This window comes from Fusarium poae (assembly GCF_019609905.1).
Source record: "Fusarium poae strain DAOMC 252244 chromosome Unknown contig_3, whole genome shotgun sequence".
NCBI classification, from domain to species: domain Eukaryota; kingdom Fungi; phylum Ascomycota; class Sordariomycetes; order Hypocreales; family Nectriaceae; genus Fusarium; species Fusarium poae.
Window position 1 is genome coordinate 33,849 of NW_025408661.1, and position 20,525 is coordinate 54,373.

At 52.8% G+C, this 20,525-nt stretch overlaps 5 protein-coding genes across 5 annotated transcripts; 3 read left to right on the plus strand and 2 right to left on the minus strand.

Moving 5' to 3' along the window:
• Nucleotides 1-1,301: 1,301 nt before the first annotated feature.
• On the plus strand, nucleotides 1,302-5,498 carry FPOAC1_013648 (uncharacterized protein; the record flags this gene model as incomplete). The annotated part of the gene is made up of 3 exons (XM_044857989.1): nucleotides 1,302-1,611; nucleotides 1,671-5,186; nucleotides 5,227-5,498. 3 exons carry the CDS (start codon nucleotides 1,302-1,304, stop codon nucleotides 5,496-5,498), a joined length of 4,098 nt encoding a protein of 1,365 aa, XP_044700813.1.
• Nucleotides 5,499-5,826: 328 nt separating this feature from the next.
• Nucleotides 5,827-8,383, minus strand: FPOAC1_013649 (uncharacterized protein; the record flags this gene model as incomplete). The annotated part of the gene is made up of 3 exons (XM_044857990.1): nucleotides 5,827-8,042; nucleotides 8,088-8,225; nucleotides 8,329-8,383. 3 exons carry the CDS (start codon nucleotides 8,381-8,383, stop codon nucleotides 5,827-5,829), a joined length of 2,409 nt encoding a protein of 802 aa, XP_044700814.1.
• A 315-nt stretch (nucleotides 8,384-8,698) lies between these two features.
• On the plus strand, nucleotides 8,699-14,937 carry FPOAC1_013650 (uncharacterized protein; the record flags this gene model as incomplete). The annotated part of the gene is made up of 6 exons (XM_044857991.1): nucleotides 8,699-8,912; nucleotides 9,970-9,989; nucleotides 10,040-10,095; nucleotides 10,157-10,190; nucleotides 10,730-13,213; nucleotides 13,261-14,937. The coding sequence occupies 6 exons, from the start codon at nucleotides 8,699-8,701 to the stop codon at nucleotides 14,935-14,937; spliced, it is 4,485 nt and encodes a 1,494-aa protein (XP_044700815.1).
• Nucleotides 14,938-18,226: 3,289 nt separating this feature from the next.
• FPOAC1_013651 (uncharacterized protein) lies at nucleotides 18,227-18,631 on the minus strand (the record flags this gene model as incomplete). The annotated part of the gene is made up of 1 exon (XM_044857992.1): nucleotides 18,227-18,631. The coding sequence occupies one exon, from the start codon at nucleotides 18,629-18,631 to the stop codon at nucleotides 18,227-18,229; it is 405 nt and encodes a 134-aa protein (XP_044700816.1).
• A 1,043-nt stretch (nucleotides 18,632-19,674) lies between these two features.
• On the plus strand, nucleotides 19,675-20,448 carry FPOAC1_013652 (uncharacterized protein; the record flags this gene model as incomplete). The annotated part of the gene is made up of 1 exon (XM_044857993.1): nucleotides 19,675-20,448. One exon carries the CDS (start codon nucleotides 19,675-19,677, stop codon nucleotides 20,446-20,448), a length of 774 nt encoding a protein of 257 aa, XP_044700817.1.
• Between the last annotated feature and the right edge of the window lie 77 nt (nucleotides 20,449-20,525).

Consider the following 20,525-nt stretch of genomic DNA (forward strand, 5'->3'; position numbering starts at 1 on the left):
AACGGCGTCAGCAAATTTCCGAGAGTCCAACGGTCGGCCAAGCCGCGTTCGCCGTCTCCCCTGCCCGCTTTGAGGAGGATGAGGTTTACGCGCTACCACAGCGGAGTCAACCTCCGATATTCGTAGAATCTGCCTTACCGTTGCATTCTCGGGCTGATTATTCTACGGCGGAGAAACGATCAGCGTCCGAGACGTCGCAAAGAGCACATTACCAGCGGACCATCGAGCCTACATTCGGGCATCAATCAACAACGGGTGGAAGAAGCTGAATGAGTATTATGACAAGCTCGGAGAATCTCCCTTGTTTGCGGCAGCAATCATTCTTCACCCGAGGTTCGGGATCAGCTGGTTAGAGGCGACTTGGGTGTCTGAGGAGCAACTCGCTTGGGTTCGTGATGCCAAGGCTGGAATCAAGGATTACTTCACCCGTTGGTACGACGCGAACCAGGGACTGTGCGAGGAAACAACGAAGAACGACGCAGCGCCAACGACGACGGGTCAAGAGGATGATCAGTACACTCAGTGGATTAATAGCAAGACAAAGAAAGCGTTTGCGACGGGTGACAGTGTCGGCGAGCTCGAAAGGTACCTCCGTCTCGAGCCACAGGATACGCAGGATGCTATCGAATGGTGGAGAGACCACAGGGCTTCATTTCCTTCACTGAGCAGCTTTGCCCTGGATGTCTTTGCTATTCCAGCGATGGCGAGCGATTGTGAGAGACAATTCAGCCTAGCGAAGCTGACGTTGACTTCTCAGAGGCTCTCGATGGGCGCAGATACATTGGAACATGTTCAATGCCTCAAGAACTGGGTCAGGCAGGGCGGAGTAAGGTTAGGTAGTTGGGTGGGTAGCTGAGTGTTGGTGTACACGAGGGGGATGACTTCGGGTAGGGGTCTCCACTCACGGAATTGAAAAGGGTATCAATCAAATCAAACAAATCAACTTTGAGCTCGAGGGCTGTCAATCAAATCAACTTCGGGGCCAAAGTTGATTTGATTGACATATGATGAGCGCTGATTTGAAGAAGCATCACAAAAGCATCAATACAGCGGCCAGAAGAGAAATCGTCCAGCAAGTCAAGGATTTACCCGGTATGATTGAGGACAGGAGAGGGTTATTGACATGGCCGAAGCCACCGCCGACGACAGACCCGATCCCATATATCCGTCCCCCCACAGGCAACAACTTAGGTTGCAGTGAGGAAGGGTGTTTAGTTGTGGTCGGCACCCCGCGAGGTATGCAGAAGCATTACCATACGGCACACGGATGGACCAATCCGCGAGGGAGAGGAAGGAGGGCAATGCACCAGCCCATAGACCCAAGCGACGTGCCGTGGCGCACCGGCGTCCAAAGCCAGCGATTTTTCAGTAACGGGCCGGGCAGTAGTTGGTTTGAGGTTGGATTCGGGGCGCCGGCCACCCAGACACCCGACGAGGCCGCCATGATGGAGCGGGCGAAACACGCCATGAAGCAGAAGCAGCAGCAATTCGAACGAGAGGATAGAGAGTGCATCAAAGCGGCCGACGCAAAGACAGATGCCAATGCGTGGCTGGAGCGCGTGGGGTGGGCCGACCATTTGACAACCGAGTCGAAGACGACACGTGGGCCCGGTACACGGCGGTGTGGTCCAAGTTGATATGTTACATTTACCGCGCGGAGGCGTTGGAAGACGACAAGAAGCCCGGGTTCAAATTAACAAAGCAGCAGGGCGATCGCATAGATGCGTTGGAAGCCATGATTCAGGAGCATATCCAAGATCCCGAAGCCAACCCGTTAGATGAGGACGAGATCGATCAATTAACATTACAGCTGGTTATCGCACTACTGGACCACAGGTTAACGGTAGGTGAGTATCGCAGCGCCATTGTTAGCGGGTTGGCCGTGTTAGGGATTCGTAAAGACGGCGGTTGGGTGGACGTGATGGATTACACGCCCATATATTCGGCTGTAATCAAAGTGGCACGGGCGATGGTTGTGTATCAGTCATACCAGGAGAGGCAGGCCGAGGTGGCCCGGTTGCAGCGGGAGAAGGATTTGGAAGAGGAAGAGGCCGAGGAGGAGGCGGCCAGCATGTTCCGCATCGTGCGTGAGAAGGTGCAGAGGTTCATGACGGTAACATCAAAGGAGACATACGCCGAGCCGACGCCGATGGATTGGATATACGAGGCGCGCACGTACGGCATGTATATTCGGTTCAACACGCCAGCAGGCGGGACCGTGGATTGGGACGGCGACCGCATCAAATACCGAAAGACACGGTTCCGGATGAGCCAGTTGACGGAGATGTTGCACGCGTTGACAAGGGAGGCGAGAGAGCATTTGGCGACGTTGACAATGGTGGACGGCGTGGACCAGTTGCCGCGGATCCCGTGGTCGGCAGTGGAAGACGACCACAGTGAGGACCGTGTAGGATATTCGTTTTTATCCGACGAACGGAACCACGAGTGGGTAAAGAAGGGCAACGATTGGGTGATGAATCAGATCAGCGACACCCAACCCCACGGGCAGGGCCAGGCACGACACAAGGTTTGGATCGACAAGGAGAGAAATGACGGAAAGATATTTCAGGCCCGGGCAGTACAGTCATACGGCCAGACGTTTAATGGGTTCATGGAGCGTATGTTCATGTTGATGTATATGATGAGCCAGCCAGGACGGGTCACCGAGATATCAGGCATCCGGCACCGGAACACAATGAACGGAGGGGTGCGAAACGTATTGGCGCACAACGGCATGATGTGCATCGTCACGTTGTACCACAAGGGATTTCGGTTAACAGGCCAGGCCAAGGTGATCCACCGATATTTGCCACGCGCCGTGGGTGAGTTATTGGTGTGGTATTTGTGGTTGGTTTTGCCGTTTTGGCAACAGGTGCAGGCCATCGTCAAGGACGCCGTTATCCGAAGCCCGTTCGTATGGCCAGACGAAGGGGTACGTAAGGATGAAAAGAGTATAGTAGAGGAGAGGGAGGCGAGACGGGCCGCATCAGAGAGGCAGAATAACAACAGCGGCATACATAATGGCAAAGACGGTGACGGTGACAGCGACGACGACGACGACAACGGGGGCGGCAGAGACGGGGGCAGAGATGATAGAGATAATGGTTCAGGGCACCCCGACGACATTGGGTTCCAGAGTTGGGTACAGGAGCGAAAGTGGACATCCGACCGGGTCCGTCGAATCATTCAGCGACACAGCAGGCGATTATTAAGCGTGGTATTAAATATCAGTTCGTGGAGACAGATTGCGATTGCCATAGCCCGCCGGTATTTAAATGGTGCGTTTAAAGAGTCGACGTTGGATGGCGATGACGAAGATGACGATTTGGATGACAACCCGGTCGATTTGCAAGCCGGGCACGGAACACACGTGGCCGGCATGGTATACGCTCGCGATTTGCAGCAGGGGTTGTTCAGCACGGCGTCGATGCGGGACAAGTTTCGAGCGGTCAGCCGGCAATGGCACCGTTTATTCGAGTTCCACGACAGCGAGGAGGGCGGGGTGATGGCCGGAATCCGGCGGAAGCGGGTGCCATACGACACGGAACGAGAGTACAATCAGATGCAACGGTTCAGACGGTTGCAGCAGGTCGACATTGCCGGTCAGTTGCGGCAAATGATGGGGCCGTCGGCGGCGTTCCGGGGGCAGCAGGAGGCCGTGATCCGGGCGATTATACGGGGTGAGAGTCCCATCGTCCAGATCGCAGGCACGGGCGAGGGCAAGAGCATGTCGTTTTTGTTGCCGGCGTATTGCGCCAACGACAGCGGCGGCACCACAATTGTGATTGTGCCGTTGATATCATTGCGGGATGATTTACACGGGCGTTGCGAGAAGAGCGAGACAGGGACGTACATTTGGGACAGCCGCGGAGGTCACCAGATGGCCCCGATCGTATTCGTGACGCCCGAGTCAGCCGTGACAAAGGGGTTCGGTGATTTCGTCAACCGGTTGCAGGCGCGATGTGCATCAGATCGGGTCGTGATCGATGAGTGCCACACGATATTGGACAGCACATATCGATTCCGACCCCAGATGATGGAGTTGGGCCAAGTATTGAACGAATGGGGTGTGCAGAAGGTGTTTTTGACGGCCACATTACCGCCCAGCGAGGTCGAGAGGTTTTGCGAGGTAGCCAAGTTGGTGATGAACCGTGTTAAGATATTCCGATCGCGAACGTCGAGGTCGAATATCCGGTACAGGGTAATTGAAGTACAGCCCACAAAGCCGAGACATCAGCGTCAGGGGTTTAATAAGAATAACAATAACAACAACAGCAGCAGCAGCAGCAGCAGCAGTCGGCAAGCAGGTCCCGAGGAAGAGGCGGAGGATATACAGACGGTCAAGACGGTACGGGATTGGTTACATCAGCACAACAACGGCCGAGTCATCATATATGCCGGCACGATTGACCGGGTTGAGCGATTGGCCAAGATGTTGGAGTGCAATATGTATCATTCCAAAGTAGACACGGCGGCCGGCAAGCAGCAAAGATTACGATCGTGGATTGAGAATGGGCATTTGATCGTGGCAACGAATGCATTGGGGTTAGGCATAGACGTGCCGGACGTACGGTTGGTCGTCCACGCCGGCGTGCCGAGTCGGTTACGGGATTACGTGCAGGAGAGCGGGCGGGCCGGGCGAGATGGTGGGCAGAGCGAAGCGGTCATCATCACATGCCAACCGAAAGGAAAAGAAGCAGAGGAAGAAGGAAGGAAAAAGGTAGGGAAGAAGAATGGTAAAGGACCGGCGAAGAACAGCAGTTGGCCACCGAGGGAGGCAGCCGTGGAGAGGTTCATCAGCGGAAAGTGGTGTCGCCGTGTGGTGTTGGACCAGGTGATGGATGGTCGATTAGACCGGGTTGGTTGTGAGGAACAGGTGGAAGAGGCATGCGATATATGCCGGCGACAGAGAGATCAGTTGATGTTTGAAGAAGACATATCGTGGGTTGAGAGGGAGGAAGTGGGCAGCGAGGAGTATATAGACACGTATCAAGAAGGCGGCGGCGACGACGACGGCAACGGCGACGGCGGTGGGGGAGGAGAGGTCGTAGCCGACGGTGAAGTCCAGTTACGGTTCGAGCAGGCACAGCGAAGCATACGATACGAGCAGTTCAAGGCGAGGCAAGACGAAATGCGCATCAATCAGGAGGTTGACAGGTTTGAGGAAGAGTTGGGATTGATGGCCGGTCGGTGTGTCGGTTGTTGAATGGACGGCACGGCATCAAGAGGGGAAAGTGATCGTATATGGCGGGACAATCAAGCGAGTGGAAGGGATCGCGAAGAAGTTGGGATGTCCAGCATATTGGCGAGGTGCCGGTGATGGAAAAGCAAAGGCACAAATGGTAGAGGAGTGGATGAGCAGCCGAGGAGGCGAATCAGGATGGATCACGGCAACGAACGCGTTGGGGTTAGGGGTTGATGATCCGAATGTGCGGTTGGTTGTGCACGCCGGTATGCCGCGGCAGCTTGTCACGGGCTGGTCTCGGGAATACAGGTGAACGGGGAACGCTTCAGGCGGAACGGGATCTATTGCAGCTCGAGGAGCTACGTTCAGGATCTATCTAGTCGGTGAACTAAAGTCTCAGCGATAACGTATCGCCACGTGATCTGATCCACTTGTAGCTCTAGGGTAGGCTGGTCTGACTTCGAGCTGTGACACAAGTTTACTAGCAAGCTTATAAAAATCTGGAGGCCCATAAGTAAAAAGCTCTAAATATTTATCACTTATAACCCTAACCAGGACCCCTTCGGCGTGTTTTTTAACTGCAATAGCGAATCATGCTCGTTGTCCTCCTACTGTAGCCACTATATCCCTCCGCCACAATCTTACGGTGCTCCCCCTCCACCCAACACCTCTGGGTCCCGTCTCGCCTCCTGTAGGATCTCTCTCACCCGAACATATTGTTCTTTGTCCTCTCTCTCCCACCTCCTACCATTTGGAAACACTACCTTCCGTACCTTATTGACCCAAGGCACTAACGGTTGATAATAGGGAGTGAAATTCTCCTTCGCGGTTTTGATGAAGTCACCTTCGTGGGATACTTGCCCTTTCTTCAAGTTTGCCAATTCTCCCGTATCAACATAATTCCACTTATCAAATTCTTGAACGACTCTGGTTTCGTCTGCCCCGTTGTAGTGGATGCATATCCAGAACAAGACCCAGAAGAATGATTCAAGATCGTGCATAAAGGAATGCTGCTCGCCCAGCAGCGCCCCGATTGCCATGAAAGCCCGTGTTCCGGTTTTCCCCTTTGCCCCTGACGCAGCCTCTCGTGACTCTTTGATAGCCAGGTCAAGGTCAATCAAGAAAGAAGACCAGGAGGGGTTATCGCCATCCTCGTTGATCATGAGATTGTTGACCGAGATGTCTCTGTGAAGGAAGCCTGCCTTATGCAAAGATTCATGCCCTTCGATGCACCGCCCAAACGCAGCAAGCAGAGCCGACCGGGAGCTCGCCTTGTAGATAGGCATCCCGTAGTCTCGGAGAATGACACGCCGATGTACGCGATTTGGTAATGAACTGGTGACCCTCGTTGAAGACACGGAACAAGATCGCTTGCTAGAAGGAAGAGGAGCGCCAGCTTGGCTAGATGACCGCTTTCTGCTGGCACTGGCGCTGCCGCGACCCTCTCTCGATGTGCCAGATACGACGTTGTTCCGCCGGATTGGTCGTTCCGGACGGTAGTTCGCAGCTTGCGTAATATCCAGCCCTCTTCGAACATTATTCCGGATGTCATCATCTGCCCCGTCAATCTGTACCGTCTTGTGGTGATAGTACCGGGCTACGTTAACGACACCCTTGTCAGTCGCCTCACGTAGTAGTTCGCCTTCTTCATCTCGTTCCGGATATTGCCACGAATCCTTAATGACAAGCAGCATCTCCGGCCGTCCTTCGGGATGGGCTTTCCAACATGTCGTCGCTCGACCAGCTATGCAAGGCGCCCGCTGCATCACCTCGTCGATGATGATCCGCTCGGTCGAACCATTCCGATCGACCTCGATGAATCGCTCCCCGTTTGCCGTCATAATCGTCGGATCGAATCCTAGCTGCTCCTCGTTCATCCAGAGAAAGCCAAGGATCGTGAACACAAACTGACGCCCATCTTTGTTAATGTCGAACTGCTCCGATGCGATGCCCCCGAGCCGGTCAAATGCCCATACCCTCATGAGGGACCCGCAGATGGTAAAGCCCAAGACGAAGCGACGGTCGTTCTGCGCAGCCAGCACCTCCCTCGCGTACCTCCCCAGATCAAGCCACGCCATCGAGGCCTTGTCGGCGGACGGGTTGCTCTTCAGCTCTCCAGGCACCAAGATCTGCGACCAGTGGCACCGCGAGTCTTTCCCAGCACTCGTATCCTTGACAAAACCGACGTCCAACTTGCGCTCTCCTGTAGAACCTTGTATTGGCTTATTGGGCTGGGCAAGAGGCCGTCGTCGATGTTGATGCGTCGAGATTGACCCGTGGCTGTCTACGAATTCTGTTAGCTTGTCGCTGAAGTCGGCAAACCAGCTCAGCACGTCGTCCTGTTTCGCGTCCTCAGGCCATCCCTTCCAACCGTCCTCAAAGAGTGGATCGCTGGCTTCGACGCACTGATCAAAGAACGCCTGCGAGGCTGCGTCAAGGCCGGCCACACCTCCAAAGTATGCGTCATGAAAGCGACGGAGCCCGACATACATAGACCCAAGTTCCTCTTTCAGCACGTCGTCCACGTATTTGCGGTGCTCGGACGAGTTTGCGAAGCTGCTCGTATTGCGCAGCCATGGGGTCTGTTGGAGGGACGAGGCTATCTGTCGGGGAGGCGGGGTGGATTCGGCAACGGCGACGTAGACTTGGTCCCAGATTAGGGCATCAGGTTCGCTAGCGAGGGCGGCTTTCAGGAGAGGTTTGACACGGTCGTAGTCGAAGTCGTCGGAGGCGGCAGCAGAAATGAGTCTGAGGAGATCGCTTCGGAGGGTGCCGTGGCCTGTCTTTGACCTTAGGAGGCGAACGGCGGGGAGGCTTCGTAGGGCGGAGAGAAGATCGAGAACGAGATTTTGGATATCTGTTTGTTGGTCAGAATAGCACATTGCAGAAAGGCTTGCTATACCTTCTTGGTCAAGCTGATCCAACGCGTCTGGTGGGCACAAGGTGCTCTCGGCTTCACATATCGAATTGAACGAAGCACGGAAGGCGTTGAGACCTTTCCCGATGGGATTTTCCTTGATCACTTTCGACCGCGGTTGATCTGCCATGGGATTGTTCTCAAAACTGGAGATGGAAAGGACTAACAGATGTCGCGTTTAGTAGTATTTGGCGTATTTGGTTCGGCGCCAATTCGCGTCCAGTACCAGTCATCATGCTGAACGGCCGTCGGGAAGGCTTTAATCCGATATCCTTAGTCATCATGAAAAACACCTGTTCGGCCCAAGGATATTTGAGCGCCCGACACGTATCAGTCGCCAAATTCATTCATAAGGGTCTGAAGAGCTAACAAGTCAATCACCGTAATACTGGACATCACCTGCGTCTCTTACACTGCCATTTCCAACAACCCAATCAGCTTGTGAGAGAACGCTAACCACTAAAGCCCAAGAGAAGGCTCTTGAGAAAAGCGCAGGAACGGCGAAACGAACACCAACCAACACCACGCGAATCACCTCGAGAATCACGAACGATGGCCTCCAATAAGGCAAGAACGACACCGATCCAGGCGCAGCAATGCTCCAAAAGGTCTTTGGAGTCTTGCGGATCCTCAGGGACGAATTCAGCAAGCAGCAGGAAGCGACACGGAGCATGATCGGCGACCAGCAAAAGACGATTCGAGAGTTGGAACAGAAGCTCGACGAATACAAGCAAGAGATACAGGAAACAAAAGCCCAGATGGCGGAAGAGTTGAGGCAGGTCCGAGGGCAGCTCGACAGCATCCTAAAGTGTCCGGCAATGACCACTTCCACCCAAACAAATCCACAAACATCCTACGCTGAAATTGCCCGGACGTCGCCTACAAGCCAACCAAGCAACGTGCACCCCCTCTCATCGACGAATTCCACGCCATCCGTCTACAGCGATACCTTGTTCTGCACGATCGATATATCCAGAGTCAGCAAAGAGGAAGCGGAAAAGATTACGGCAGGCACAGTCAGGAGCGCGGTGGAGAAGGCAAAGCTTGCAGCTGGGGTCGATACCACTAGCACTTGTTGAGAAAGTCTTACAAGCCTCTCCCTAACTTTGCTATACTTATCATCGTGCGATCCAACTTTGACCATATCAGAGTGGGTACGGGCGATAGCGGACATATGCTCCAGGCTGTCCTCCCATGAGCGGCAGTGCGTAGCAGAAGGTTTAGTGACAAGGCATTCGCTTAGACTATTCATAATAGAACTAGGGTTACAGTCCCGACCGAAATCAGAGGCCGCCCTGACTTTCTAGATAATGTCTCTGAGCACAGACTGGGCCGTGGCTAGTGTAGCTTTTGCAGTGCGCAACGTCAATCACAAATGGCCTGTGCTCAGAGACATTATCTAGGAAGTCAGGGCGGCCTCTGGTTTTGGCCGGGACTGTACCGGATGCATCAAGTAGCTATCATTCGATCATTCCTCAGTTCCAATCATCTAGTAAGGCGCCCAATGCCAGGCTAATGGATATAGATTATTCGCGGCTTCAAGGTTCGGCGAACAAGGACTGCAGATCGTAAAAATCGGAATATACCAGTACCCCCCGAGCCGCCAATTGATGTTCAATTATGAGCACTTGGACCGGAAGGTCCAAAAAAAAACATGCTCTTTGTAAGTCTAGGGTGGGGCAACCTGGGTACATGGCTCTACCTCATAAGCAGATGTTCTGTCAGAATTTGGCCGCCTTATGGGTGCGTAAGCAATTTCTGGCTTAACGAATGAAGTACTTAGAAGTACCGCTGCTGCCTGCGAATGTGGGGGAATGGAGCCAGGTCGACAGTGCGAGTCATAAGTACTGTCGCTAACATTAATCAGGTAAAGCTAACATTAATCAGGTAAATACATCGAGGCGCGCGCTTTTCATATCAGACAAGTGTGTACACAGTGTGGATATTTACTCAAGAACGAGATATGGGGCTTCGTTTATAAACGAGAGTTATTGTTGGAGAGGAAGGTGCAAGTGCTCAATATTGTAGAAATCTTAACTAACGTTAACTTCTAGCACGGCTTCTTTGGCAAACTGCCTTGAGACGCACGTGAGTGGTGGCTGACCAGGGCAAGCTGCCCCACGCGCGTGATCTGACAGCCGGCTGTGCACATATCAACTCCAAGCCGTGCCAGCCTGCTCTCGCCTGCTTTGCATTGCTTTTTCCACTTCCAACGCGGCAGAGCCCTGCGATTGAGCTAGGCGCAGATGCACATCCCATCGTTCGGCAATCCTATTGGACTCGCAGGCTGCGCCTTGCTACAAGGGTCCTTCTCAGCTGCTGAGGCCTCACCGCACGCAAATCTCACAAACGGTGGCAGTGCGTGCATGGGTTTGACAGCGACACCATCCACGGATGCCTAACGCGCGCTTAGCCGTCTCCCCGAATCGGCCAAAATAAATTATGCTGTGACGATCGCCTTTCACTGACGCTATTCAGTTCAGTCATTCCGCGACCTCTACCCCTACTGACACTCGGAGGAGAGTCGCGCCTGTGAATCATAACCAGATGGTCATCACGCTGAGATGAATGGGAGACGACCTTGGCACGAAGGCCATGCTACGGCAAGCTCCTCTCACCCTCCGAAGCGACGCAAGACCGCACATGACGACCCAGAAGATGGGGTTTACGACTCGCGAAACGGGTCGCCCGCCTCGAACAACCAGTATACAATCGCCTGGATCTGCGCGCTGCCCATAGAGATGACCGCAGCTCGCGCCATGCTAGATGACATCCACGAAGACCTGCCCAGACACACAAACGACACGAATACCTACACGCTCGGCGGCATACAGGGCCACAACATCGTCATTGCGTGTTTGCCGATAGGCCAGTACGGAACGAACAACGCGGCGAGCGTGCTGACCCACCTCATCCGTACCTTCCCATCGATCCGCCTTGGTTTGATGGTGGGAATCGGAGGCGGAGTGCCGGGCAAGGTCGACATGCGTTTGGGCGACGTCGTTGTCGGGACGAGGGTGGTGCAGTACGACCTAGGGAAGACTATCGGAGACGGACAGATCCAACGCACTGCGATCCCGAAGAGCCCGCATCACCTGCTTGGCACGGCCGTGTCGTCCCTACAAGCAAGGCATGAACGAGACAGCAGCCGAATCCTACTCATATTAGAGGAAAAGTTCGACGAAGACTCCCCGTACCGCCGCCCGACTACAGCGGACCGCCTCTTCTCCTCGACGTATGAGCATACCTCGCCATCACCTAGTTGCGATGGATGCGACCGTTCGAAGCTGGTACCACGAAACAGGCGGAGCACGGATAACCCGGTGATTCACTATGGAACGATCGCTTCAGGGAACCAAGTCATGAGGAACGGCATCCAACGAGACAACATCGCTCGACAGCTGGACGCCATCTGTTTTGAGATGGAGGCTGCCGGTCTGATGGATATCCTCCCTTGCCTACCGATTCGGGGAATCTGCGACTACTCGGACTCTCACAAGAACAAGGAATGGCAGAGATATGCCGCGGCTGCCGCCGCTGCATACACAAGGGAACTAGTGGCGGTGCTACCCGTCGTCGACGTGCCCAACCCTTATAAACTAAGTTCAGTGCAAGATGATGGGGACAAGCAATGCATGAAAGACTTGCGCGAGACTGACCCTCGCGACGACAAGACACGCATCCAAGATACAAAGGGCGGCCTGCTCAGGGACTCTTACCGCTGGATCCTCGATAACGACGACTTCCAGCAATGGCGTGACAATCCGCAGAGCCAGTTGCTCTGGATCAAAGGTGACCCCGGTAAGGGCAAGACGATGCTGCTATGTGGTATCATCGACGAGCTGGAGAAGGAACCCGGCAATCGCCTGTCTTATTTCTTCTGTCAGGCCACCGAGGCACGACTGAGTAATGCGACGGCCGTGCTGCGCGGTCTGATCTACCTTCTAGTCGTCCAACAGCCGTCGCTCATCTCGCATATTCGGGAGAAACACGACCATGCGGGCAAGCAGCTTTTCGAGGACGGGAATGCCTGGGAAGCCTTATCCAAGATCCTCGCAGCCATGCTTAATGACCCGATTTCAGACGGTGCTATCCTGATTGTTGATGCTCTCGATGAGTGCAAGACAAGCCGCGACCAACTCCTCGATTTCATCATTAAACCGTCTCGAGCCAAATGGATCATATCTAGCCGCAATTGGCTGGATATTGAGGAGAAACTCGGCCATGCAAAGCAGAAGGTCAGGCTTCAGCTCGAGCTGAACCAAGACTCCATCTCCAAGGCTGTCGACACATACATTGGATACAAGGTGGAGAAACTGGCGGACCTCAAAAACTACGACAAGGAAACAAGGGACGCTGTTCAACGCCATTTGGTTGGCAACGCCGATGGCACCTTTCTCTGGGTAGCCTTGGTTTGTCAAGAACTGGCAGATTCCAAGGTCCGAAAACGACATACGCTGGACACATTGAAGTCATTCCCTCCAGGTCTTGATCCTCTTTATAAGCGAATGGTGGAACATATCAGCGATTCGAAAGATGCAGATCGTTGCAAGGATACCCTCGCTCTTGCTTCGGTCGTATACCGACCCATCAACTTGGACGAGTTGAAGGCTCTTGCTGAGTCGCTCGACGATCTTGACCAGGATGAGTTGGAAGAAATCATCAGCTCCTGTGGTTCTTTTCTGACTCTTCGAAAAGGCGTCATCTACTTTGTGCATCAATCAGCCAAAGATTTCCTGCTCAAGAACGCGTCAAAACAAATCCTACCTTCTGGCATTGCGCACCAGCACTATGCCCTCTTCTCGAGGTCGCTAGGGGTCCTGTCGGAAACTCTTCGACGAAACATCTACAGTCTCAACACGCCAGGATTCTCCATTGATCAGGTCTCACCGACTAATCCCGACCCATTATCCCCAATTCGATATTCATGCGTCTACTGGGTTGACCATCTTCACGACTCAGATGTCGCAGAAGTCAACGACATTCTACGGGATAACGGCAACGTCCATGTATTCATCCAGAAGAAGTACTTGTATTGGCTGGAATGTCTTGGTCTGCTACGAAGCATATCGGAGGGAACCAAGGCGGTACACAAGCTCGAGGCTTTAGTGGTAAGCTGCTCTAGATGTATATTGGAAGCCGTCTAACAAGGTTATAGAAAATCGCGGGAGCGCAGAAACTGACAGAACTACTTCGAGATGCGCGCCGATTCATTCTTTCTCATGCTCGCGCCATCGAGATTGCTCCATTGCAGGCTTATGCGTCCGCACTCGTGTTCAGTCCTGAACACAGTCTCACCAGAGAGCTCTTTAAGAAGGAGGAGCCGGATTGGATGGTATTGAAGCCAAGAATGGAGGCAGATTGGAACGCTTACGAGAAGACGCTTGAGGGCCATGGCGATTTGGTGAGCTCGGTGGTGTTCTCGGCAGATGGCCAGCGTCTTGCATCTGGCTCAGGTGATAACACAGTCAAGATCTGGGACGCGGCCACGGGCGCATGCGAGCAGACTCTCGAGGGCCATGGCAATTGGGTGAATTCGGTGGTGTTCTCGGCAGATGGCCAGCGTCTTGCATCTGGCTCAGGTGATAACACAGTCAAGATCTGGGACGCGGCCACGGGCGCATGCGAGCAGACGCTCGAGGGCCATGGCGATACGGTGAATTCGGTGGTGTTCTCGGCAGATGGCCAGCGTCTTGCATCTGGCTCACGTGATGGGACAGTCAAGATCTGGGACGCGGCCACGGGCGCATGCAAGCAGACGCTTGAGGGCCATGGCGGTTGGGTGACGTCGGTGGTGTTCTCGGCAGATGGCCAGCGTCTTGCATCTGGCTCAGGTGATAACACAGTCAAGATCTGGGACGCGGCCACGGGCGCATGCGAGCAGACGCTCGAGGGCCATGGCCATTGGGTGACGTCGGTGGTGTTCTCGGCAGATGGCCAGCGTATTGCATCTGGCTCAGATGATACGACAGTCAAGATCTGGGACGCGGCCACGGGCGCATGCAAGCAGACGCTTGAGGGCCATGGCGATACGGTGAATTCGGTGGTGTTCTCGGCAGATGGCCAGCGTATTGCATCTGGCTCAGATGATGGGACAGTCAAGATCTGGGACGCGGCCACGGGCGCATGCAAGCAGACGCTTGAGGGCCATGGCGGTTGGGTGAATTCGGTGGTGTTCTCGGCAGATGGCCAGCGTATTGCATCTGGCTCAATTGATGGGACAGTCAAGATCTGGGACGCGGCCACGGGCGCATGCGAGCAGACGCTCGAGGGCCATGGCGATACGGTGAATTCGGTGGTGTTCTCGGCAGATGGCCAGCGTATTGCATCTGGCTCAGATGATGGGACAGTCAAGATCTGGGACACAGCCACGGGCGCATGCAAGCAGACGCTTGAGGGCCATGGCGATACGGTGAATTCGGTGGTGTTCTCGGCAGATGGCCAGCGTATTGCATCTGGCTCAGGTGATAACACAGTCAAGATCTGGGACGCGGCCACAGGCGCATGCGAGCAGACGCTTGACGTCGTGGGAACATTATATCACCTTTCATTTGATCCAACGTCAAATGCCCTCCTCTCTACCGATATTGGACTTCTAAATCTGGATCACCCAGCTCTGCCGCCTGCCGTAAATGATTGGTCGACTGAAATAACATTACCGCGTGTTCGCCATTCTGGATGGGGTATAAGCACGGATGGCGAATGGATTGTTGAAGATGGAAAGAAGATGCTTTGGCTACCTCCGGACTATCAACGGGGCATGTCCGCTATTGTTAGATCAACGGTCGCTATCGGCTATCGTTCAGGTCGTGTGTTGGTGATGAGATTGTTTTAGAGCAGAGGCAGGCATAATTATCTTTTTAGTCACTAGCAGCCCTTTCCTAACCCTAGGAACTATTAAGAGGCGATTCATCATGAATCGCTCACCAAAATGGAGATTTTCGCTTAAACTTTTAGGCTGGATCGTCTTAGGCTCGATCGAGTAGCTAATTGGTTAAAAATAACCCCAACCCCACACTTGGGGTTAGCTAGCGGAAGCTTGGGGTTACGTGACGCGACTGTAACATTTACATTCTACGACAACTGTAACATTTACGACCCCCAGGTTTAACTGTCCGTGGCTGATCTGTAATCCATCTACACTGCATTTTTAACCCTAGGAACTATTAAGAGGCGATTCATCCACAATCGGCCACCAAAATGGAAAATCTCGCTTAATTTTTTACGCTTAATCGTTGGATGCTGAGACGAGTAGCTGATTGGTTCAAAATAACCCCAACCCCACACTTGGGGTTAGCTAGCGCCAACTTGGGGTTAGCGCAACGCAGAGGAAAGGGGATCTAGGGTCATATTTGAGATATTTGGCAACCCTCAACGCTGGATTTGTTGTTTGAAATATTTATTCAAATATTTCAAATATTTCAAATCTTACCCTCTATGCTCTCTATGCTACTATGTCCAATCTTCCACTAGACCTCGTCTCCCCCACTTGCTGTCGCCCCCAGCTTTACCGCACCATGTCTGACCCAATTCTTTAGACATTGCAACTTCTCCAATGTTTCCGTCGTCATCGAAAGCCTCTGTGACGTCACCGTCAACTTGGCGAGGCTGAACGACCTCTCGCAATCAGTTGCCATTGCCGGTATCGCGAGTATATCGAGAGCTAACTGGCTGACCATCGGAAATTGTCCCTGGTGAGCCATCCATCACTCGATTAGATCCTCAGTCCAGCGCTCATCATATGTCAATCAAATCAACTTTGGCCCCGAAGTTGATTTGATTGACAGCCCTCGAGCTCAAAGTTGATTTGTTTGATTTGATTGATACCCTTTTCAATTCCGTGTGTGGGGACCCCAACCCGAAGTCATCCCCCTCGTGTACACCAACACTCAGCTACCCACCCAACTACCTAACCTTACTCCGCCCTGCCTGACCCAGTTCTTGAGGCATTGAACATGTTCCAATGTATCTGCGCCCATCGAGAGCCTCTGAGAAGTCAACGTCAGCTTCGCTAGGCTGAATTGTCTCTCACAATCGCTCGCCATCGCTGGAATAGCAAAGACATCCAGGGCAAAGCTGCTCAGTGAAGGAAATGAAGCCCTGTGGTCTCTCCACCATTCGATAGCATCCTGCGTATCCTGTGGCTCGAGACGGAGGTACCTTTCGAGCTCGCCGACACTGTCACCCGTCGCAAACGCTTTCTTTGTCTTGCTATTAATCCACTGAGTGTACTGATCATCCTCTTGACCCGTCGTCGTTGGCGCTGCGTCGTTCTTCGTTGTTTCCTCGCACAGTCCCTGGTTCGCGTCGTACCAACGGGTGAAGTAATCCTTGATTCCAGCCTTGGCATCACGAACCCAAGCGAGTTGCTCCTCAGACACCCAAGTCGCCTCTAACCAGCTGATCCCGAACCTCGGGTGAAGAATGATTGCTGCCGCAAACAAGGGAGATTCTCCGAGCTTGTCATAATACTCATTCAGCTTCTTCCACCCGTTGTTGATTGATGCCCGAATGTAGGCTCGATGGTCCGCTGGTAATGTGCTCTTTTGCGACGTCTCGGACGCTGATCGTTTCTCCGCCGTAGAATAATCAGCCCGAGAATGCAACGGTAAGGCAGATTCTACGAATATCGGAGGTTGACTCCGCTGTGGTAGCGCGTAAACCTCATCCTCCTCAAAGCGGGCAGGGGAGACGGCGAACGCGGCTTGGCCGACCGTTGGACTCTCGGAAATTTGCTGACGCCGTTGCAATCCGCTCCGCAGCATCCACTTGAGTTTCTCCCATCGTCTCCTCCGTAACCTCACTACAGAAGGCCTTCCAGTCCTCAAAATGCTCCAACAGATATTCCATTCCTATCACCACCTCCCACAGGCGTCCATGGCTGTCACCTTTACCCCAGCCTTGCGTCCGCATCGTCTGAAGGTATATGGGTTTGAGAATCTCGTTGACTTCGCCAAGAACCCGCCAGTCTTCACTGGACAATATGTCCTCCGCCGGGATCCGTCTTGCCCCGTCTTCCTCTTCTTGAGTTGCAAAGATAAATGCTCTGATATCTTTCTGCTTTCGCAAAGCCCTCTCAATCATCATGTAAGTGGAGTTCCACCGCGTTTCGTTTTTCATGACGACCTCGAGCTCGGCCGTGGATTCCTCGCAGAGCTGGTATTCCTCGTGATCCTGCTCCCGGGCAACTCACTTGAACTGTTCGCTCCGCTGCGGCGATGAACGGATAAACTTGACAATGTTGCGGAGCTTCCCAATGGGTCCCTTCGTGCGCCAATGATCCAGGTCCTGCTCCACAAGGCCGCGCATGCCGTTGATGTCAGACTCCAGCTCGAATGACTCGGCGTCTTTGCCAAAAAGGAAGGCACGCGCGACGAGAGTGAGCATGTGCCCATAGCATCGCATCCGACGGGCCTTGATATCAACAGGCCTCATCGATGGATCGAGCCGTGGGTACATATGGTACAGACAAGTATCGTTTGCCGTCATGTTATCGGAGATAGCACAGCCAACACGCCCCTCAATCTCCCATTCGTAGACGATGTCAACCAGAGAACCGGCAAGGTTCTCGCCGCTATGAGCACCAAATTGACGACGTAGAGCCAGCAGACGAGATTGCTGATGCCCCAGTTGATCGATGAAGTGCGCAAATACAGCCATGATCGCAAAGCGATTCGGTGACGTCCAGAGGTCGAAGCTAATGTGCACCGCTGTCAAAGCGTTGCGGAGCTCTGCTTTGATGGTATCCCGCTTCGCTTCAAAGAGTCGATGTATCTCTCTAGTGACAGAACTACCACTCCACGCCATCTGGAGTACTAAATCACTGTCGAAGTGGCTGAAGATCTTCCGAAGAGAGCTGTGCTCGAAGATGGTGAATGGCACGTCGCTATCAATGATGAACCCAACGCTTAGTTCCTGTATAGCTTTTATTTTCGCTTTTGGTATGACGCTCTGTTCAAGCCGGCGCCTTTTGGGTGTTGCACCGGAATAAATATCAATGGCACTTTCATCGCCAGGACTTGGCTCGCTAGACTGGCTGGCTTGGGTGATCCGGTGAGCTCTGTACAGGTCGATTAGCTGCTGGATATATTGTCTGCAAGATTGAACGGGATAAGCACAGACTTTCACAGATGATCTGCTGCGGAAGATGTGGCTTGCACCGAGAAGAACTCCGCTGCGCCTCTCATATCACATCGATCGCAGCACCAGACGTGGCCTATCGGTAGATCCTGATAGTTCAGTTCGACAAGGAAGGTTCCATGCGACCTAATCCAGCTCTTCCTGCCCTTTGCACCTTTTCGAGCCAACAAATCCTCTTGGACGAAGCGACGGTTCCTCCAGGTAATCTTGGGCAGATCCTCAATAGTCGGGTTGGGAGGTAAAGCTCCAACGGCTGCTTCTTCCAACTGCTTGGCAACCGTTTTAGGCTGAGACAATCGTGAGAAGACGGAAGAAGGAGGTGTAGGGCAAGGTGTCAATGTTGTTGGCGGAAAGCCAGCTGGCGACGGGGAGAGTGGCGAGTTCGACATCCTACTGGTGAAATGGAATAAAAACCACGTGTAGAAGGGATTATTTTATTTCGATGGCGCGACATGGTTGGAAAACGCGTTCCACATTGCATACGCGCGGTGGGGTCATGCGTTAGATCACGATAGCAGATACTTAGCTTTGCCGCTAATTCCCCCGCTATTTGAGAGTAGACTTTCATCTGCGACTATCTAGTGTAGGGTAGTGGCTCGGGAAGATGTGGATTTTCCCTCGAGATTAGACGATCACATGATGCATATGTAATATGTCAATTATTTCAACTTTAGAAATGTGTGATTTGATTTGATTGAAAGGAAGAATTCGACGATTTGATTGATTTGATTGGGGTGATTGATTGATTGAGTTGACATATGATGAGCGCTGAGGTGGGATTGTTCCTTGCAGGGATTACAGAAGTACTAGTGGGGTAATATTTTTTTAACCAATTAAATTACTTAAAAAGTCATGCGTCCATAAGGTCATGCGTCCCGTAGTAAAAGTATCATGCGTCCCTATCAATTCCCATATTTAAATGTACGCATCATAGATAGCTGTATTGGTGTTCAGACTATCCCCAAGTGGGTGGGCTGGGTGGTGGTGAAATACGTTAGGCAGCAACTCAAATTGCAGTGTCATTCCCGGTCAACACAGGGTGTCGACAGCGAGTATTGACAGTGGCGTGAATCTAGAAACCCACCCAGAAGTACGGACACTCATCAAACTCGGAGAGATACCTAAAGGAGACCTAAGCAGAAATAAGACACAGTCGTGTTTCAAGCTTAAAACCTCGTGCCTGTCACGGCCAGGGTCCCTGGATGCATTCAGGGCCTTACCCGCTGCGCTATACGGCAAAAGACTAGGATGTAAGGTCCCTGACCTTACACTGCATTCTCATATATATAGCTATAGCGCCCCCAGGATCAGGATCAGGCTCAGGCTCAGGCTCAGACTCAGGCTGTGACAGTGCCCCCCGTCTAGATTCTTTTTGCGAAACCTAAACTACTACTGACTTCCATCTCTCCCTTTGACTTGAGCACATTCAGCCATGGCCGCCTCCAGCTTCTCTTCTCTTGACCAAACCCAGTCTCCAGTTCTTGATCAAACTGGGCCTTGTCCATTACCCAGCTTGAGACAGTTCGATGCAACAATAATAAATTGGTCTCAATCCGAAAGGTTGTCGACTATCAACCAGCTTCTCTCCCCGTTGCCGAACGCTTTCCTTGATAAGATTGTTTCTCAGCACCAGAGCTCCGGTGACTATAGTAGCGACTGTGCTGGTGCTGGGGATAATGATCTTAAAAATGGAGCTAATGCCAATATCAAAAGTCTTGGAGACACCCCTTTCAAGCGTAAGGCTGAAGAACATGGTGGAAACAACAATAAGGCCAACAAAGTGACTTCATCCTCTCAGCCTGTATCGACCCGCCCTCAAACACCGGAGCAACTGCAAAACTTACCCGCAACACGCCAAAGGAAAGACGGATTTCACCAGATTCTCGCTGAAATGTTTCAGACTCTCCCTTCGCTATCTGAGATGGACATGGAGGATGAAGCAAGCAAGTTCAACTGGTTACTGTGCGATACAGAGGAGGATTTATTGGAGATACGTAGTGGATGTGGCGTCTCGACTAAATTGCTCCACATGATAAGCCAGACCACATACTGTGCGGCCCGCATGAAGCAGGAACCCAAGAGCCTCATTGTCCCAATCACCGCGGAATTTTTGGATCGGGGATTTTCTGAGCTTCCACAATGGACAAATTCAGTGGGAGATCTGCGAGCTATTATGGTCACCAACCAAAAATCCAGTGATAAGTAGCCGTGCAACTGAGGCTTGGAGGATTGCGGCGACTGTCTACCTTCAATGCCGTCTTTTGAGGTATGTGTGTAGAGGAA